The sequence below is a fragment of the Sesamum indicum genome, linkage group LG8 (assembly GCF_026168435.1).
Source record: "Sesamum indicum cultivar Baizhima isolate 11 linkage group LG8, ASM2616843v1, whole genome shotgun sequence".
Classification (NCBI taxonomy): domain Eukaryota; kingdom Viridiplantae; phylum Streptophyta; class Magnoliopsida; order Lamiales; family Pedaliaceae; genus Sesamum; species Sesamum indicum.
In genome coordinates, this window is record NC_142664.1 from 17,285,341 (window position 1) to 17,303,876 (window position 18,536).

Sequence of the window (18,536 nt, forward strand, 5' to 3'; positions counted from 1 at the left end):
AATTACATTTTAAATCATATATATATATATATATATATATATATAAATGTAGTTTGCCGTCACCATGGCACTCACTCACTCACTAAACTTCCGTGTTGATTGCAGCAGCTAGCCCAATAATCCACGCAGAAATCATCGTCATCTTCCATATCATTTTGAAAGCAACACTTTTGGTTCTATGTATAACATATTACAGTAATACTATGAACATGTATGATCAGGGCTCGTGTGTGTGTATATATATATATGTGTATACATATAAAATACATCCATAAATTGGAGTGGGTAATTCAGTGAAAAAAGGCATAAATTGATGACTTAATGTCGGTCAGTTTAAAAACACATATATACAAGTGCATGTTAGAGTGACTTGATTGTAATTACCTCATAAATTTTCAATTATCAACTATCAATATATCATTCAATATTGATGCCCCCTAAACTATTTTTTTAAGGTCTAAAACAAAGGAAGTGAGTCTCCGCTCGTTAGCCCAACAGGTCTAATATCCTGTTGGCCTACGAAGAAAGTATCAAACGCATAATTTCTACATTAATACTAATCTGACAAAGTTTAAAGACAAGTCCGATTCAATAGGACGGTTCAACAAATAATAAAAATTTCACATTTGACAAACTCTTTACATCTCAGGCAACATTATACTAAAAAAATTTCAACTAATTCTCCTTATATCCGCGGAAAGCAACCTGTCAAGTAGCAAGTAACAAACTCTCTATATTTTGAGTTAATTGGACAAGACTCATTCAAATGGTTAGATCTTCGTCTAGATAAATTCAAATTCTATTTCAATTTTCTTAATTTTTATTGTTAGTTAGTTGACAACTACAACTTTTCAACGATGCATGATGTGCCACAAACAACTCCAAGATTATGCTCCAAAGCCTCCTACAAATAGAGGTCATAATACAGTGGTGTATTAACTTTGCCACTCATACATACACAAGTGTTTTAAAACTCGGGCCGGTCATCAAACTGGAAAATTCAGTAGGTTACGGGTCACTGGTTCAACCATTGGTCCAACCATCGTCGGACCAATGACGTCATATATATATATATATATATATTCTGATCCAAGTTTGAACTGATCTCCCATCAAAGGAAAAGATTCTTCACTTGTTTCGAATCTAATCCATTAATTGATTCATCACAATCACCCTCTCAGTTAGCCCTTTTCACCACACTTTGTATACCAACTACACCTCACATAACACAACTATTATTTCTTTTCTATGGTAATGATGCGCCCATCCAATTAAATTTTGATTATATATTTTTTATTTTCATTAATACATGTACAAATATTGAATTATTATTTTATCTAAAAAAATATTTTATATACAATTCAACTAGATCTATAATAGAAAATTCGATCCTATCTTTTTGAGAAGTTATATTAAAAATATGATTATTTTCTTTCTATCAAATGAGTTAATTTTTATTATCCTTTTTTCATTTTATTATAGTTATGACTACTTTATTTATTTTTATATGCGTACCTACTTATTATTAGTTTCATAGCAAAAATGATAGTGTTTAATATCAATTATAAGTAGACTATTATTCTTAGTTTCATTTAAATTAATAGTTTTATATGAGTGAAGTGGTAATCATATAAATATGATTGAGCTTGTATTTAGAATTAGATATAATTAACAATAATCTACTACTATATTTCTTCTTTATATATTTATATGTATTCGTCCAGCTTATTTTATTCTTAATATTTTAAATTATATTTTTAGATTCAAAACTATTTTTGCAAGTTTGGTTTTTAGTGAATAATTTTCAAATCTAGAACCATTCAGAATTCATGTTAACATAATAACTTGGTGTACCATAGTGGAGTTGTATTGGGCCTTGTTGGGCTTGCAGTGTAAGGTTTAATGTTAGGTTTGAGAAAGAAGAGGAGATTCTATGTCAGCAGCTGATTTAACTATAGTGAAGATGATACTGATGCACCTATTATAAAGCTATTCAACTACTCTTTTCATATTTGTTTTCATTACTAAAAAAATTAAATATAAATTTATGTAAAGTGAATTGATTAGATATATTAGTATGTAAATATGTATAAAAGTGAATTGATTATATATTTATTTAACTTACAATAAATTTGTACTAAATCAATTAAGGATAAATATAATTTTTTTTTGTAAATTTTAACAATGGATAGATTTGTTTATTGAATGAAGATAAATATTATGAACTTTTCAAATTATAAGAAATTTACGTGTTATTATCTCAAATCTCATGAGAATGAAGAGTAATTATTCTCAAATAAAAAATAAAAAAAAACAGTTTATCTTAGTTTTATGGTGATTTATTATGAATATATTCTTCTTAAAAGGTTATTTCTAATTAAGTGACATAAGAATCCCCAGTTTACGTATTTGTGTGATTATGTAATAATTCTTGTATTAAACAATAATTAAGGATTAAAGTAAAAGGGTGAGGTGAAGAGTGAAGCGATCCAGCAGTGGGGGAGGGCAAAAGCGTCGTTTTACACAAGGCACGGCAATGTGATGACCGGACAAGAATTTCATCGGCCCATTCCCCACCGTAGTCCCTTCCGTCTAAGCCCAAACCCCTTTCCAATCAATCTCCGCTTCCTACACCCATCCCACCTCTCATCTCTTCTCCACCCAATGAAATTAAAAACCAAAAATTAAACCAAAAAAAAGGGGGTCCAAAATTAATCATCCCTAAAATCAGTGACCAAAATCACGACGAGACGAAACGTAACGTAACGCAGTTACCAATAGCCATGCTATTGCTGCCGAAATCGCGTGTCCGTCGCCCCCACGCGCGCGCCCCCCCGGCGATACCCTCGTTTCCCCCCTCCCCCCCCCCCCCTCTTTTCTTCCACACACACATCCCCACTCCCCACGCGCTTTCGCCATCCGGCGCCCCCGTTGCCGCACTTACTTTTATCCTACCTACTCCCTTCTTTTCTTCTCATTCCCATCGCTCCGATCCTTCTTCTTGTTTTTCTCTTCTTCCTTTTCCAGATTCACTCTTCTTTTTGCCGATTAGGGATTTTTATATATGGGTGATTTGACGGAATCGTCGACTCCTCAGCCGCCGCCTTCACGCCAAGTTCCCTTCCGTGAGGACTGTTGGACGGAGGAGGCTACATCCACCCTTGTCGACGCTTGGGGTCGCCGTTACTTGGAGCTCAACCGTGGCAATCTCCGTCAGAAGGATTGGCAGGAGGTGGCCGACGCCGTTAACGCACGCCACGGTCATACCAAGAAGACTCGTCGCACAGATGTTCAGTGCAAGAACCGGATCGATACTCTCAAGAAAAAGTACAAGATCGAGAAGGCCAAGATCTCCGAGTCTAACGGAACCCTAACGTCGTCGTGGCCGTTCTTCTCCCGTTTAGAGCTTTTGATTGGATCTAATCTCAACAAAAACCAGAGTAAGCTCACGCCCTCCGCGGCGACGCCGTTGGCGTCGTCTCAGTCTACCCCACCGTTGTACCTGCCTGCACCGCCGATGGCCGTGCCTTTGCCCTACCGTAAGCCGCCGACGTCCGCAATGGTTACGCCGGTGATTTTGCCTCAGAAGCGTCCCTTGCCGTCGCCGGCTATGGACGAGTCTTACTTCAGGAGAAATTATTCGGCGATGGCGGCCGCGGCTGCAGCGGCTGAGGATGAAGTGGATGCAGACGAAGACGATGGAGAATCTGAGGGGGAGGAAGCAGAGGGGAGCGACGATAGGGCTGTGGAGGAGGAAGAGGATGGGGAGGAGGGGATGAGGAGATTGGCCAAGGCGATAGAGAGGTTCGGAGAGATATATGAGAAGGTGGAGAGTATGAAACAGAGGCAGATGGTGGAGTTGGAAAAGCAGAGGATGCAGTTTGCAAAAGACTTAGAGGTTCAGAGGATGCGGTTGTTTATGGATACTCAAGTCCAGCTAGAGAAGATCAAGCAAGCCAAACGATCTGGATCTCCTGATGGTATTATAGTGAGACCGTGTTCTTTTCATGTTTTTTCTTGTCAACTCGGTTATTGGATACTAAGTATACCTTTTTACTTAATACTTCTTCCTTAGAAGTGCATAAAGAGCTGCATATATTTTAGGAGGAATTTTTTGGCGAATAATTTGGCTTGTTGTTACCTTTAGAAAAGATGTTGATCGGTGGTCAGTGAAACTCTTTGTATGTTTTTCGAATTTAATTGGGTTTGTTTGTCCCATGCGTGTCTTTAGATTAGAGGATAATATTTCTTAATAGTTGATAAATATGTCAGTCCAAGGGTGGTGCTCTTGCACACCGAGTATCAGGGTAACCTGCTTTGATATTAAGTGGTTCCATTATGTTTTCAGTTCAAATGGACTAGAGTTGCATAATTTGGGTATTTTGGTTTTGCTTGACATCCTGAAATGTCTGGAGGCACTTTTTGATAGCTAATGCATGCCTTTTTGTTGCTACCACTACCTGTCTTGTGCATAAGCATTTGATCCAAGTCACTAAGTGGTGTGGGTAGTATGGGCAGGAGAGGGTGCACAAGAGCATCATTTTGAGAAACATTTTTGGAGTGGGGGAGTAGCATATGTAAAAATTTAATGTCTGTAGATGTATACTATTTTCATTTTATAAGAAAATGCTTTGCCTATAAAAGATATTTATGTGAATCAAACTTCCAGTTCATATGTATAAGTTTCTATAAAAAATTGCATTTTATATAAAGAAGTTATAAGCATAAAATTTGTATTAAACTCCAGTCAAAAATATGCGAAAATTATTTATTTAATTCTGTTCATTCTTCTTGTTCTCAGTTTCTCTTTTTTCTTTTTCAAGACACTAATTGACCACAATTTGACGCCAGGCAACTTATGTTTACACTAGATTATCCTTTCTTGTAGCATGCCTTTTATTAGTAAAAAGTCTGGATGACCTGTCCTTGCATCTCCAGTGCTCTGTTGCTATATTGCATGCTGGAATAGGCTAGTTCGAGTTGCCCGCTTTGTGTAAAAAGTTCCACCTGCAAACTTCACTTGGATGTACAATGCGTACCTAGTTACCAAGAGTCCTCTGCTTCCAACATGGCAACAAATGTTCATGGTTAGGTTTAGATCTTGGGGTTTTAGTCTTCATAGAGCAGTGTTGGATGCTGAACGTTATCTTTTTTCTACGGGCTCTTAAAGAAAGATTTATCTGCGCGAAACTAAGTTTACACAAGCACTACGGATTGGACATCGGCTGATTCAACAGTTCTTTGTTGTTGGTTTTCATGAGCTAAATGTTCCCATTCTTGTTCATCATTCTCAATTTCAAATGCCTTGGTCTTTTCGAATATTTCAGTTTTTTGGATCTGGAATTTCCCTTATCCCTTAGTTTTAAAAACATTCATGGTGCTGTCTCACTGTCCAAGTTTTTATGGAAAAATAGGATCACTTCGGACTTGTTCCTGTGAATACTTGGAAAATTGGTCTGACTAGTATAACATCTGAAGTCTTTATATGTTACAAAGTGAAAACTTTTGTGTTGCCCTTGCAGAAAATTTGAGGTTTTTCATAGGTGGAGTACAGAGTAAAGTATTCTACCCAGCATTTATGTTTCGCTGAAGTTTTCTTGAAAACCGTTGTGAGATACTAAGCCACATTATTTAAGCTCTTTGTTTCTTCTAAATTTGCCCAATTATCAGAAAAGAAAAAGAATGCCCGTTAGGTATCCATTTTTTTCTTTTAGCTATAATAAGAAGGCCTCATGTTGCTGTTTGAGATGAAGATACATAGAAATATTACATTATTCTGTGGTTCTGTTTGCCTATTCACCTTCTACACTTTGATAGTAAAGACTGGTCAAATATTGTAGCATCTGTAGGCATGTCAAGGGAAAACAGTGTTGCTCCAGTTTCTGTGCTTTATGTTGTTTGTAAGTTTTGGTTTGATGTAGCTTTCAGCTAGGTTTTGATACAATTGTCTTTTTCTCTTGCCCACTTTGGTTATGTATACCGGTGCTATTGGAGTTGGTATAGAGCTAACATCTGATGCATGGTATGACTATTAGCCACACCAATCATGTACTGAGCAATATACATTCTCATGAACCAATCTAGTTGTATTTAGGCCTGTCTATCTTGCGCTTCACTTCTATTACCTAATTTTATTTCTTTGGGTTGATTTCCTGTTAATACTGCAGATATTTATAGCTAACATGGAGGAGGAGAACTTGAGAGCATCATTTTGTCAGAGTTGGGGCGCATGAACCGATTCTCCTTCTTTTTCTTATATTTGTTCCTGTTCATATTACCTGAAAGAGCAAGGGATGGGCAAATTTGACAGCAGAGAATGATTCATGTCTTGTGAACTATCAATTAGAGTAGCGGGTTCCATCTTTTGATCTCTGCATTATGCCAAACTAACATCCATGTTTGGCCCGGTTAGAGTTATTTATCATTAATGCTTTTCCAAAAGAAAGACATTGGTTAGAACAAGTTCATTTTGTTCAAAGCCTTTACGGAAGTGTAGCTTTTGATGTTTTTCGCTGCTTAATTTATTTCAGTTTGTGGTTGTATAGGTTTTCCACCCTGGGAAGGAATGATAACTGTAGCTGCCATTAAGTTGAATAATAGCAAATGTCAAAAATTTGGTCTGTTCTGTTTATATCCATCATCTCTTATATTCTACTCGGACGACTTGGATGGGAACAGTCAATGTGTCTTGCATCCCCTCCTTGGCCTGGCGTTTTTTCAGTTTTTGGGTCTTGCTTCTTTGCTTTTCTTCCAATATTGTGTTACTATATCTCTTTTACTGCTACTGTATTGCGATTGCAATTGGTTCCCTGCTCATTTTTGGTGTTTGCATTTCTCTTTGTTCTTGTGGCTGGTGCTGCACCGGCCTGCATATTTGCAACCTATATAGGCATTCAGGAAACTTGATTTACAAAAGCAATGCATTCTTTTTAGGGTAAATTCATGGACGTCCCACCGGGTTAGGTTTCATTATACATATGCTTCATGCATTGTATTAAATTACTGGTACATTTTGAAATTGTAGTTGTAATTATAAATACATCATTTATTTGGAGATAAATTTTCAGAAGTACACCCGATAAGATAGGTTACATCGATACCCTCTTAAGAATGTAATTTGTAATTTTATAAAGAATATGCAATATTTGTAAAATTATACCATCCTCACGGGGTGTGGATGTCATTTACCTTCTATAAGAATCCATTCCTTGTGTTCTCCTAGTATTCTTGTGGTTCCATTCATGTTAAAACAGATGGATAGATTGTTAAGTTGAATTTCATTATAATTAACCGTTTTGATAGGTAGTCGTTAGTTGTTTTATTGTTGATTTGGTAAACATATAAAAATTGATTTATAGTTAGTTTGGAATGGACATTGAGAAAGGACATCATAAGGTGAGTGCAGCGGATGAAAGACATTTTTCTGTAAAATGCATCATCTTAGAGAAAATCTCAAAACCTGTTGAACCACCAGGACATAGCCTTTCTTTAATGAAACTGACCTTTTGGACAGGCGTAACTATTTTATCCGTATGCAATTTGGGGTCATCAATGGGTGATGGTTGTAATTGAAGAGCCAGAGGAGTAGTGTTGTCAGTCTAAGTGGCCCACTAGTTCACATCAACCTGGAAACAAGCAAGTAATTTCAGTCAACACAAAACCAAGACATGAAGCTAATTAAGCACAACAGACTTTTGGTGCGACCCCTCGGTCATAAATACCCGGTGCTACCACTTCAATTTTAACCCTTTTGGATAATAACTAGGGTATCTATATATGACCATTTGCACTTAATTAAAGGGTTCAACGAGACCATTTCCACTTAATTAAAGGGTTCAACGAGAGGAAATTATTTCATTTTAAAAAATATAGGGGGTAATTTCTGCATTTTAAAAAATACATGGGATAAATTACTAAATTTTTTTGTCATAGAGGATTAATTTGCACATTTATAATATCACTAGGGGATAAATTGCATTTTTTCCCCTTATTAAAATCCCATGTCGTAAAGGAAGATATGTACCCCGTATTTTGTGGATCCATCACATGTGATATTGGTGAAATTATAACTCAAATCATGTTTAATTGTAGTTGAATCAATTATATGGCAAGTGCAACATACTTGCGGTGTATAGCTCAAGAAAAGTGACCAATAACGTATTATATTGACTATGTGCCAAATCTGATTTAGGTAAGAATTCTTGTACTATGAAGAGTACTTACATACAACAACAAGTCATGAGATTGAAGATTAAGTATTTCTTTCCATAGCATACCACAGGTAATTGAGATACGTTTAATCAATTTTCCCCTGTTTGTTTGGAAATAATACACTAATAGTAGTATCCTATTTATGTGACTAAAAGGCCTACATATTACATCTCCTCTATGGAAATGGTGATGAAATTTACTCGGTACGTACATACAACCAACACGGTACTATAATCTACGTCTAGCAGCTTTTTATGATATAACAACATATCACCTCCAGCAGCTTTTTATGAACTCCTGCTACCTAGAGATTTATATATTATATTATGTGTATTATTTGGAACAATTAAGGTAGACTCATAATTAATTAGGAATGTGATGTGTGAGGTCCAGCATTCTCCGGCTCTCCATCCCATACCACTTGCTGGCCTAATTAGACCCTGCACCAACACAAATATTTTAAACCGACCCAGAGTTTAGTACATATATAATATTGGGATGAAGAATGCAATTAATGTGAAGAAATAATCACCAACAAGACAATAATTCTTTTTTTTGTTTTGTTGAATGAAATGTCTTAATTATACTATACTGGCTGATCATATATGTTAGTAGTTACTTCTGAGAGGTGCATGCAATTATCAAATTACTTATTTGATCACAGGAGAGCTACTGTCTAACAACTCCAGCAAGCAGAAATTTGAGTTGACATGCCCTGGAATCAAGTGATAGATTCATTTTCAGAAAAAAGAATTGAAAAGTGGAAGAGGGATCTGAAAAATTTGAACCCCACATTATCATATTTCAATAGATTAGGACTCAGCTAGAGATGCATGATTCTAAGAAATTGCAATGGGATGGATGTGTGTAGTGTTGTGTGTTGGCGTTACTACTAACAATATACATAAATGGTTCAAGTACCAATTCATCAAGTTTGAGGATCAACTAAGCATTCCCCACCTTCAAATACTTTTTAGTTTTCTCCAGGAAACAATTGTCAATATACATATATACTAATTTTTTAACTCCATTCTCATCAACCCTTTATTTATTTATAGGTCGTGATTATATCTGGCTGTCAATCTCCTGATCCCTTAGTAGCTATAACCATTCTCAAAGTTACACTACTAGCTAGCTACTCTTTGATATAATGTTCTTGACTCAGCTCACCATTCACCACTCACCACTAATATTCAAATTCACCCCAATCTCTCTCTCTGTATATTTAGCTGTGTATCTCCAACAGGTCTCAATAACCATCTTTGAGCACTACTCTTCAACCATCCCTTTCTTACAATTCATATATATAAATAACAAACCAATCAAGTGGTAATAATAATTACCATCTTCATACATGGTAATGAATTGATCTAATGTATGGAATATTGTAAGAATTTATATAATACATATGAATATAATGATAGAAATTACATGTATAAAGGTACTTGATTAGTGATCATTGGATAATTTTGTAGGATTAGAAAGATGAATGAGTATATTAAAGTCTAGTCACTTAGGCCCCGTTTACTAGTCGATATTGTGTTAGATATCTCATTTAATACTATTCTATATTTTGTTTACTTCCAAGCCCGTAACTAACACATGTGGCCCGCTACTAATCAAGATTATGATCAGAGCCTTGAGGGTTTGATTATACAATCATGATTATAATCACCACCTAATCAATCCCAATCTAATCAACTCCTCAAAACAAAATGAGCCCTTAATATATAGTATATTATTGTAGTCGCTCAACTTTCTGCCACTGCGAGTTCAAATCAAGTTCCACCCTAATTTCATTTCTATGTAATAGGTTCATTATATATGCTTCTTGAAATATTTAGTCTAATATTCAAAATAAAGAGCCACTTATGTTTTAATTATCAAACAAACACCTAAATATTTAAGTTATCAGATTTATATATAATTAACATATGAAGGTTACTTCTTATGTGCAAATGGTATCAGGGGGAAAAATACTTTTTTAGTCTCATAAAATAAGGATATATTTTTTTTCGTACCACACCTATGATAGATGTTGTTTTTAGGACTAAAAAGGCGTGATTTTGAGTTTTATGCGACTAGAAGCGTCACTTGCCATAATTGTAGTATAAAAAAAATTCTGCCCCACTAAAAAAATATTTTGCCCGATATTCAACGACTCTTTCTGGACCTCCTACTTGATATTATGTACTTCCATATATATATATATATATATATAATGATTATCTCATTTATAAAAGTTTACAGATAAAGCCGTTCATGCCTTCGGCAACTCACTCGATTTTCACAAAAAAAAGCATCCCGGAGGTGAATCAAAGCAGATTCTAACCCTCACCCTCGATCCATTCAGTTTGTGATCCGCCAGCTAGAGGGGGCTAATGGAGTCCTAGAAGAAGCTTGAGTCCCTTTCCAACTCTATGAAGCTGCCGAGAACACTCTGATAGTCTAGAGAAAGCTCATAAAGAAGGAACTCAATAGCTACATAAGGCAAGAACTCAAGAACTCAGAAGGGAACATCTAGCTCAGAACTCATAGCTGCTAGTCTAAGGGGGATAGATAGGTAGACCAGCTTACTCTATTCTTCCTTACAATCACAATAGTGCTGATCGGGAATAGAGCAGTAGCGCATATTGAGCTAGCAATGGCATGGGATCCAATTGCAATAGCACTTAAGTATTAACTTAGTTTCTCTACTTAATTATCATTAATAACAATCACAATACTAATGCAGCAATCTGAGCGTCTAGTCATATCCACTGCGGGGCAATTTAAGTCAGTCACCCTGCAGGTTATAAATATGTAATCAATGGTACAAAATTGATGCCCTTCAAATCTATCATTTCCTCACTGGAATTTGTGATATATATATATATATGTATATATATACTAATTAAAGATGTTAAACATATAACAATTGTAATTCGGCAAAGACTGTAATTGTGTTGTTCCCATTTAGGCTTAAGTATATTTTTGGTCATCTAATTTTGATATTTTGGTAGTTTTAACCTTTATATTCTTAGAATTACAAAAGAGTCATGTTACCTTTTGACATTACGCAATTTTGGTCATTTCAATGGCGGACTTTGCAAATATAGCTGAAATAAATTATGTGCATTTCATATGATGCATTTAAATTGCTGTTTTTGTTTTGAGGTTTACTTTTGCCAACATAAATGAATTTTTTTATAAAAAAATGACCAGCTGGCACATGATTTATTCCGATATATTTTGTAAAATCCGGCATTGGAAGAATCAAAATTGTAAAATATCAAAAAGTTATAAGACTCTTTTGCAACTCTTGAAAAGATAAAGGATAAAAATATCAAAATTGCAAGAGCTCATCATTTATTTTGATAATTTTTGCAAAATCTGGCACTGGAATGACCAAAATCGCAAAATATAAAAAAATTACAAACTAACATATTTTGCAATCCTACAAAGTAAAGGATAAAAATACAAAGTACTAATTTACCGAAAAAAAAATACAAAGTATTAAATTACAAGACTAAAAATATATTTAAGACTTTCCATTTATATGCCAAAAAACTTTTTTCTACCTAATGTTTATTACAAGTATTGCATCATAAATTTAAAATTCATTAGCTATGTAAGTATTTTCTCACTCAAACATGAGCTTATTATTTTATTGCTAGTTCTAGTTTATAGATTGAAATAATATACAAGTTCTACTTTCAACTATGAGGGTGTTTGCCTAAATTTATTTAAAAGACCTTATAAGTTCATATATTGTAGAAGACGTTTTTAGAGCTGATAAAATAAGATATACAACTTATAAAATATTAATAATGACAAATTTATAATTAAGTTTTTTTTCTAAAAAATTTACGAAATACGCTTACAGCATCTTATGAGTTCTCAAATATCTAATAAAATGGATGTTTTAAAGAGTTTATAGACTTACCCAAACAGCCTCTGCATGGAGCATTTCAAACGTGTTAATTATAAATAGAGAGAAAGTTTGTGCAGCTCCGATGGTTGAAATCCTGAAGCAGGTGAAGGGGCCCAACACAATTATAACTATTATTTCAATCTCAACACATTGGTGTAAACCTATTTATCTGTCTGTATGAGAAACCAGCTGGAGGTCATCACTAATATATATAAGATATAGATATAGGCAGGCATCCTGCGACTGATGAACTCAGTAAACAAAGGACTAAGTACTGTCGGTAGAAATAAAAGGAATTTCTGACGAGAAAAACACAGCTACCCTGCACAAGTGATGTTATGTATATGTATGTATTTTTAGAGGGCTGTTGTCTGTTGGAGAAGACGAAATTAATCGGGTACGTCTTGTCAGTACTAATTCCATATTAAATATTTGTATATATATATATATTGATGATGAAAATAATCACACGGACAATATGATTAGCTGCAAGATCATCCATGGGGTGCACAAGATCTTTCCGAATCCCGAAAGACCCAAAAAAACAAAGTGAAAATAAAAAAGAAAAAAGAAAGGAAATAGTTTATGGGAAATTATATATAAAGACCAACAGTGTTTTGCATTATTTGAGAGAGAAACAAAACTAGTTATAATATTTATGTCATTACTCAATTTTAATTTATTGCACGTAGAGAGTAGTTCTTGGGAGGATGGATCATCTCTTTTCTTCAACTAAACCTTAAATAATGTTCCCAATTTTAAAGTTTTTCACCCAGCACTGTCTATCAAAATTAGGGTTTTTGTGGGTTAACTTGGATCTACCTAGGGTTTCTCGATTACCGTCTCTCTCTCTCTCTCTCTCTCTCTCTATATATATATATATATATATATAGCATTCTTGAATTATAGGATGCTGCTGCTGTTGTGATCATCATCTTTTCTCGGGCCAATCAGTACCTCCAATTCCTTCCTGATATGGGCTTCTGCCATATCAAGGTTTAATTCTTATCTAAGGATTAATTATCATCACTTGTCAATTTCTTGTAAGTATCTGGAGCTGAATTTCATGTAATTATACCAGCAGAAACCATAATCAAGAAGGTATAAATTTTTGAATTTAATTAGTGTTGAAGTTAGTAATTAATTACCATAAAATTTTCATCCGGAAAAGAGGAGTGCCGAGTAGTTCAAGCGGGCTGTTTGGGGTTCTTGATCAGCAGCTCATCATGCGCCTTGAGTGGATGATTGATTCTCTTCTTCTTCTTCTTCTTATACGGAATTCCTCTTGCCTTAGCCTGAGAATCCTTCACTTCACGCAAATAAACTCGAATCGCTCCGTTTCCAAAAGGGTTGGTCTCCGAGGATCCGCCGTGCTCTTCGTACGCAGCCCTTAGCCGTCCGATTAAGGCGTCCAGGCTGCCCCAAGCCTGCCTCAAGGGGCAGGTGCAGGGCGCCGGTGGGTCAGGCTGCCCGAAGAACACGCAACCATGCAAGTGAACCTTAGTCTTCCCAAACTGGTCTAGGTATCTCAGAAATTCAAGAACATGGTTACAGTTGCAGTGAGACAATGAAACTGGTGGCCTCTGGTTTTTCAAGTACTGCCCGAAAGTGTTCCAGTCCCTTCTCTTCTGAGACTCGTATCGGCTCAGAGGCGGCGACGCCTGATCGCTGGCGGAATTAGAATCCTTGGACAGGATTGTTGCAGAAGAATTCATGCTTATTTTGGGTAAGAAAAGAGAGAAGATGATAGGGAATAGAGTGCAGCTCTTTTAGCTCTCAGTGGAGAAAGATGAAGATCACATCTTAGAGTCCATTGAGGGGACATCATATGGGCCCTTTCGGGTTGTGCTTTTGTTGCAATTTTCTTTCTTTCTTTCTTTCCTTTATTTTTTTTTATTTAGAATTTTGTACGTACTTTTAATTGCTCTCTTTCTTCCCATTCTCTCTCTCTCTCTAATGCATTCATTTTCAACTTCTCTTTTTAAATGCACTAACTATCACTTTTTCAAATTTGTAATCTTGATTTCGATTATCACATGTAATTTATTTAATTCTATGTTCATTAGCATCCTCCTCCCGCAAATATATAGTATGATTCCAGTCGGTGCAATGTATATATTGGGAAATTTATATTTTTCGGCTTGTATTTGTGATGTAATCACATTTTCAATCTATTCTGATTTTAATTTAGCAATTGAGGATAAAAAAGTTGTATCTCAGATAAAAAATACCTATTTTCTTGAAAAAAATAGATTGTCATGTTCTAAAAATAAGTACATTTTCTTAGTGAAATTGGTACCTTTTAGTAGAATATGTCCCCAATTACAAAATTAAAAGAAAAGTGCACCCTTCCAAAATTACAAGACGAGAAATATATTTTTCCCACATATATATATAAACGCGGCAGTGGTGTCATAATTCACGAGCTCTTAGTCTAATTTAAATTGCATCATGCATGTATAATTTCTTGGCAAAATTATATTTTTGGTCCTATGGCTATAGGTTGTCAGTACTTTTGATTCTGTAATTTACTCTATCTACATATGTAATTTTTTTTTCCCAACAAATTTAGTAATGAACATCTCATATTTAATCTTTTTTTGGTAAATTTAGTCAAGTGTTGGCAATTTTAATGCTAACGATTTGTATTTACAAGACTAAAAATGAAATCTACTTCAGTATAAAGAGGATCAAAATTGTCAAAACATGATTAAGTTTGGAAAAAAAAAAAAGAACCAAATATGAGGTAGTTAGGATCAAATTCGTTAAATAAATGACTAAATATATAAATAAATAAGTTACAGAATCAAACGTGACTATTACTTTCTTATCCCGTATAAATTTGGTATACGTATACAGACAATACCGCTCTCTCTTCTTCTCTTTTCTGCAGCTTTTGTATTTGTGGTGGTGGGGTTCTCAGCAGTGAGTGGCGACCGCAGCTCATGAAACATTTCAGGCAATGGGTGAATTTAAGATGATAATTAATTAATTAATTACCCAAATTGACTTGGGTTAAATTAATTATATATAGTTAATGAAGGGATATAGTCGTCTTTTTCAAATAATCAAATAACATTTGTTATACGCGAAATAATAAAAATCCGAGTCAACCTACCACTCAAATCTGATGTGATTCTAAAACCCCCTTTTTTTATTTATTTATTATTATTATTATTATATATGTATAGCCTTGATTTATATATTAATTAGCCGTTGGGTATATTATTAATTGAAGCCCGCATGATTGAGATGCTCAAATTACATAATAATTGGTTCATAACAAGGTAAAAATATTCAGAAATTGAGTTTATAGAAGAAATAATTACATAATTATATACATATTTGAAAAATACATCAATTAAATGTACCTACCAATATAACAAAGAACAACTAATTCGTATAAAGTAAGATAAATACATCCAAATATTTAGTAAAACTCAAATTCATAATATCGATCAAACTTATTTACGAGACATCGATCTATCTTAATCAGAAAACTAAGACATTATTATTTTTACACAGCCTCTGAGCATGCGTCCTTGAATGCAGGTGTACATTTGAGTTGCTGTACATGCATGAGAAGACAAATATAGATGCATGATTCACAAACATTCCCATCATCACGTTTCTGGTTTTTGTGGGACTCATACATATATTGGAACGAAGTGTGTGTTATGAAAATGCAGATATATCCATGTCTCTCAAGTGGATACAATTTTTGAATTTTCTATTTCAAGTACTGAATAAATTAATTAAATTAAATTATTGTTGAATGTGAAATTAATTTAAAAATCGTAGCTAGCTCCATTTACAGACAAACATTACAGGTAAAAGAGAGAGCGTGAATTAGCCATCCCTGCAAAAAGATGATCAATCAAGAATCCACTTAATTGGAGCCACATTTTTGTTTGCAATGGGGTCAAAGTAATTTGAATTTGAATTATTTATTAAAATTATTCTTTTTTGAAAATATTTTTCTAGTCCCATAAAAAAGGACAGAATTATTTTTGATACCACAACTATATTCGGTGATCGATGTTTTTACTCCCATAAAACTATCTTGTCTTTTTAGTTTCAAAAAATCACAATGCCTTTTTAGTTCCAAATTTCAACAAAAATATACAATCTAAGAAACTTGCAACTGACGAGATACTGATTCCAAAGTAAAGCACTGCCACACGACTGATGTTCCTCTTAGATCCTCCCTGTCCACCCACAATTTTTACGTCTTTTTATTTTTTTCTTTTTTTCCTCTTGTTAAAACTTTGACAATATAAACATCATTAATTAATCTTTAATCTACAACATTAATATAATATAAGTTAAATAATTTCTTGAATCTAGACCTTTTATTTTTTAAAAATCTAATGGTTGAGATGAATTGATTAGATCTAACAATCAATATTCGATAAAAAAAAATTCAACGGTCATTAAAATAAGAAATAATATATATTAAGTAAGGGTATAACGGTTATTTTCTAAAAAATTAATACTGTTAGTTGGATTTAATGGAAAGGGAGCGATTGAATTGAGTTTTACAAAACACATGGGTACTCTTAGCCTATTCTCATAATAGAAGAGTTTTTTTTTTTACAAACTTTTTAAAACATAGGGGAGTTTTATGGATTTTGTCCAAAATTTAGAAAACCAATCATCATTTGCGTGCAGTAGTTATGAGAAGAGGGGAACTTTGTATCAATCACAAACATAAACACCTGACAAGTGACAATTCAAGTTTAAATTTTAAGAAATAGGAAAAGATAAAAATTCTTGAGCATGATGAACGTGTCATATATGTTTGTGTCCAACTCAATTCAAGTATTCTTATTCCTTCCAATTGAAGAAAAAAATTTAGATGATTGGTTTCCACGTCATTGGCCCTACCCCCTTCCTCCCCTATACTAAAACTGTATCAATCCACTAATTTTTGGTAATTATTAAAAACAAAAATCCGCTTATGTATGTCACTGGATAGTATTATTAGTAGGTAGCCCCAGCAAAATTATCATATTTTAATTTTCCTTTATTTTTTTTTTGTGGTTCTGAAATTCAAGTTTCAATATCGGAGATGAACGGACATTACTTTGTATCAAATTTTTTTTATTAAAATTAAAATTAGCTAAATTAAATTAATTATAAAATAAATATGCCATGTGATTAAAGTTGTCCTAAAATATACACCAATTACATTATAAATATATAGTTAATTTAATTTCTTTGGACATAATTGGGTATAAGTTAGAAGAATTTTCATTCATTATCAAACACGATTTAATTTAGTTTAAGTTGCAACGACAGTGATTAGGGGTGGCGATGAGTGTGATCAACTTATTACCGCAGACTTTGATTTATCTACCTACCCAGGCAGCTACTACTACCAAACTTCATTACCCCTAACCCCAACTCATTTTGAAATATATTTGAGGGCTATTCTAACAACCTATGCGACTGCAAACCACGACTTTGTTCTCTATATCTTAGGCATCATTATCCAATTGTTATTATGTAAATAAATATAGCTAGTCTTGTTAGGGTAATAAGAGATGGTAGTCATTGGGCGGGCCGAAAGGAGTCATGGGACGATATCCAGGCCCATTACGCTTCGAATATTCCTCAATGTAAGCCAACAATTAACACACAAAAAGCAAAGGACCGGACACTATATCCTGGATTCCTGGGAAACAACACACCATTTTTTTCTTTATTCCCATTTCATCATCATTGCCATTGCCATAAGCCAGACCATGAATCCACTATTCCTATTCTCCAATTAAACTATCAAATTCCAATTCCAATTACTTTTAAAGTTTTGAGTGTGTAGTTAAATGCAGTGATTAATAATAATTTTGATACCATCAAGCAATCAAATTTGGGAGTAGGTGAAATGAATGACAAGATTCCAAACACCAAAGATGAAGTCAACACCACCAAACCAAACAGTCCTAAGTCAACTCTACACTACTCACTGACATACTGACTGTCGCATTTATTTTTATAATAATAATCACAAAATTGCAATCAGATCTGGTGTTGTAGGAAATGCTGGTGTGTTGATCCAAACAAGGGGAAGACAACAAGATCTGAAATTGATATATTATTTCAGAGGGCCAGAGATCCATCTACTGTGATTTTTTTTATAAATTATATCCCTCTTTATTTTAGTTTTTTCTAAAAAGGAAATCATCATTAATTAATTTTTGGTTGGAATTAAATAGGGAGGTAATGAATAAAGTAAGCATATATTAATTAATGGGTGGGTTTGGAGTTTGGTTTCCCCAAGTAAAAGTTTTAATTAAGAGAGGGCGTGACGAGTCCTTCACGGCGAAAATGTTCAATTCAATTTCTAACGTTATGGGCAATTCCGTGGACCAGGGTCAATTCATTTATATCCTGAGCCCCAATTCCGTCA

The 18,536-nt window shown here is 34.2% G+C and overlaps 2 protein-coding genes across 2 annotated transcripts; one reads left to right on the top strand and one right to left on the bottom strand.

The window, feature by feature from the left end:
* The first annotated feature begins 2,655 nt into the window (after positions 1–2,655).
* LOC105167854 (trihelix transcription factor ENAP1) lies at positions 2,656–6,631 on the top strand. Its single transcript, XM_011087688.3, has 2 exons — positions 2,656–3,980; positions 6,168–6,631. Exons 1-2 carry the CDS (start codon positions 3,065–3,067, stop codon positions 6,179–6,181), a joined length of 930 nt encoding a protein of 309 aa, XP_011085990.2. The 5' UTR covers positions 2,656–3,064; the 3' UTR covers positions 6,182–6,631.
* Positions 6,632–8,239: 1,608 nt separating this feature from the next.
* On the bottom strand, positions 8,240–13,973 carry LOC105167855 (protein LIGHT-DEPENDENT SHORT HYPOCOTYLS 10). Its single transcript, XM_011087690.3, has 2 exons — positions 13,273–13,973; positions 8,240–8,651 (listed from the first exon to the last, which is right to left on the bottom strand). Exon 1 carries the CDS (start codon positions 13,837–13,839, stop codon positions 13,312–13,314), a length of 528 nt encoding a protein of 175 aa, XP_011085992.2. The 5' UTR covers positions 13,840–13,973; the 3' UTR covers positions 8,240–8,651; positions 13,273–13,311.
* Positions 13,974–18,536: the final 4,563 nt, after the last annotated feature.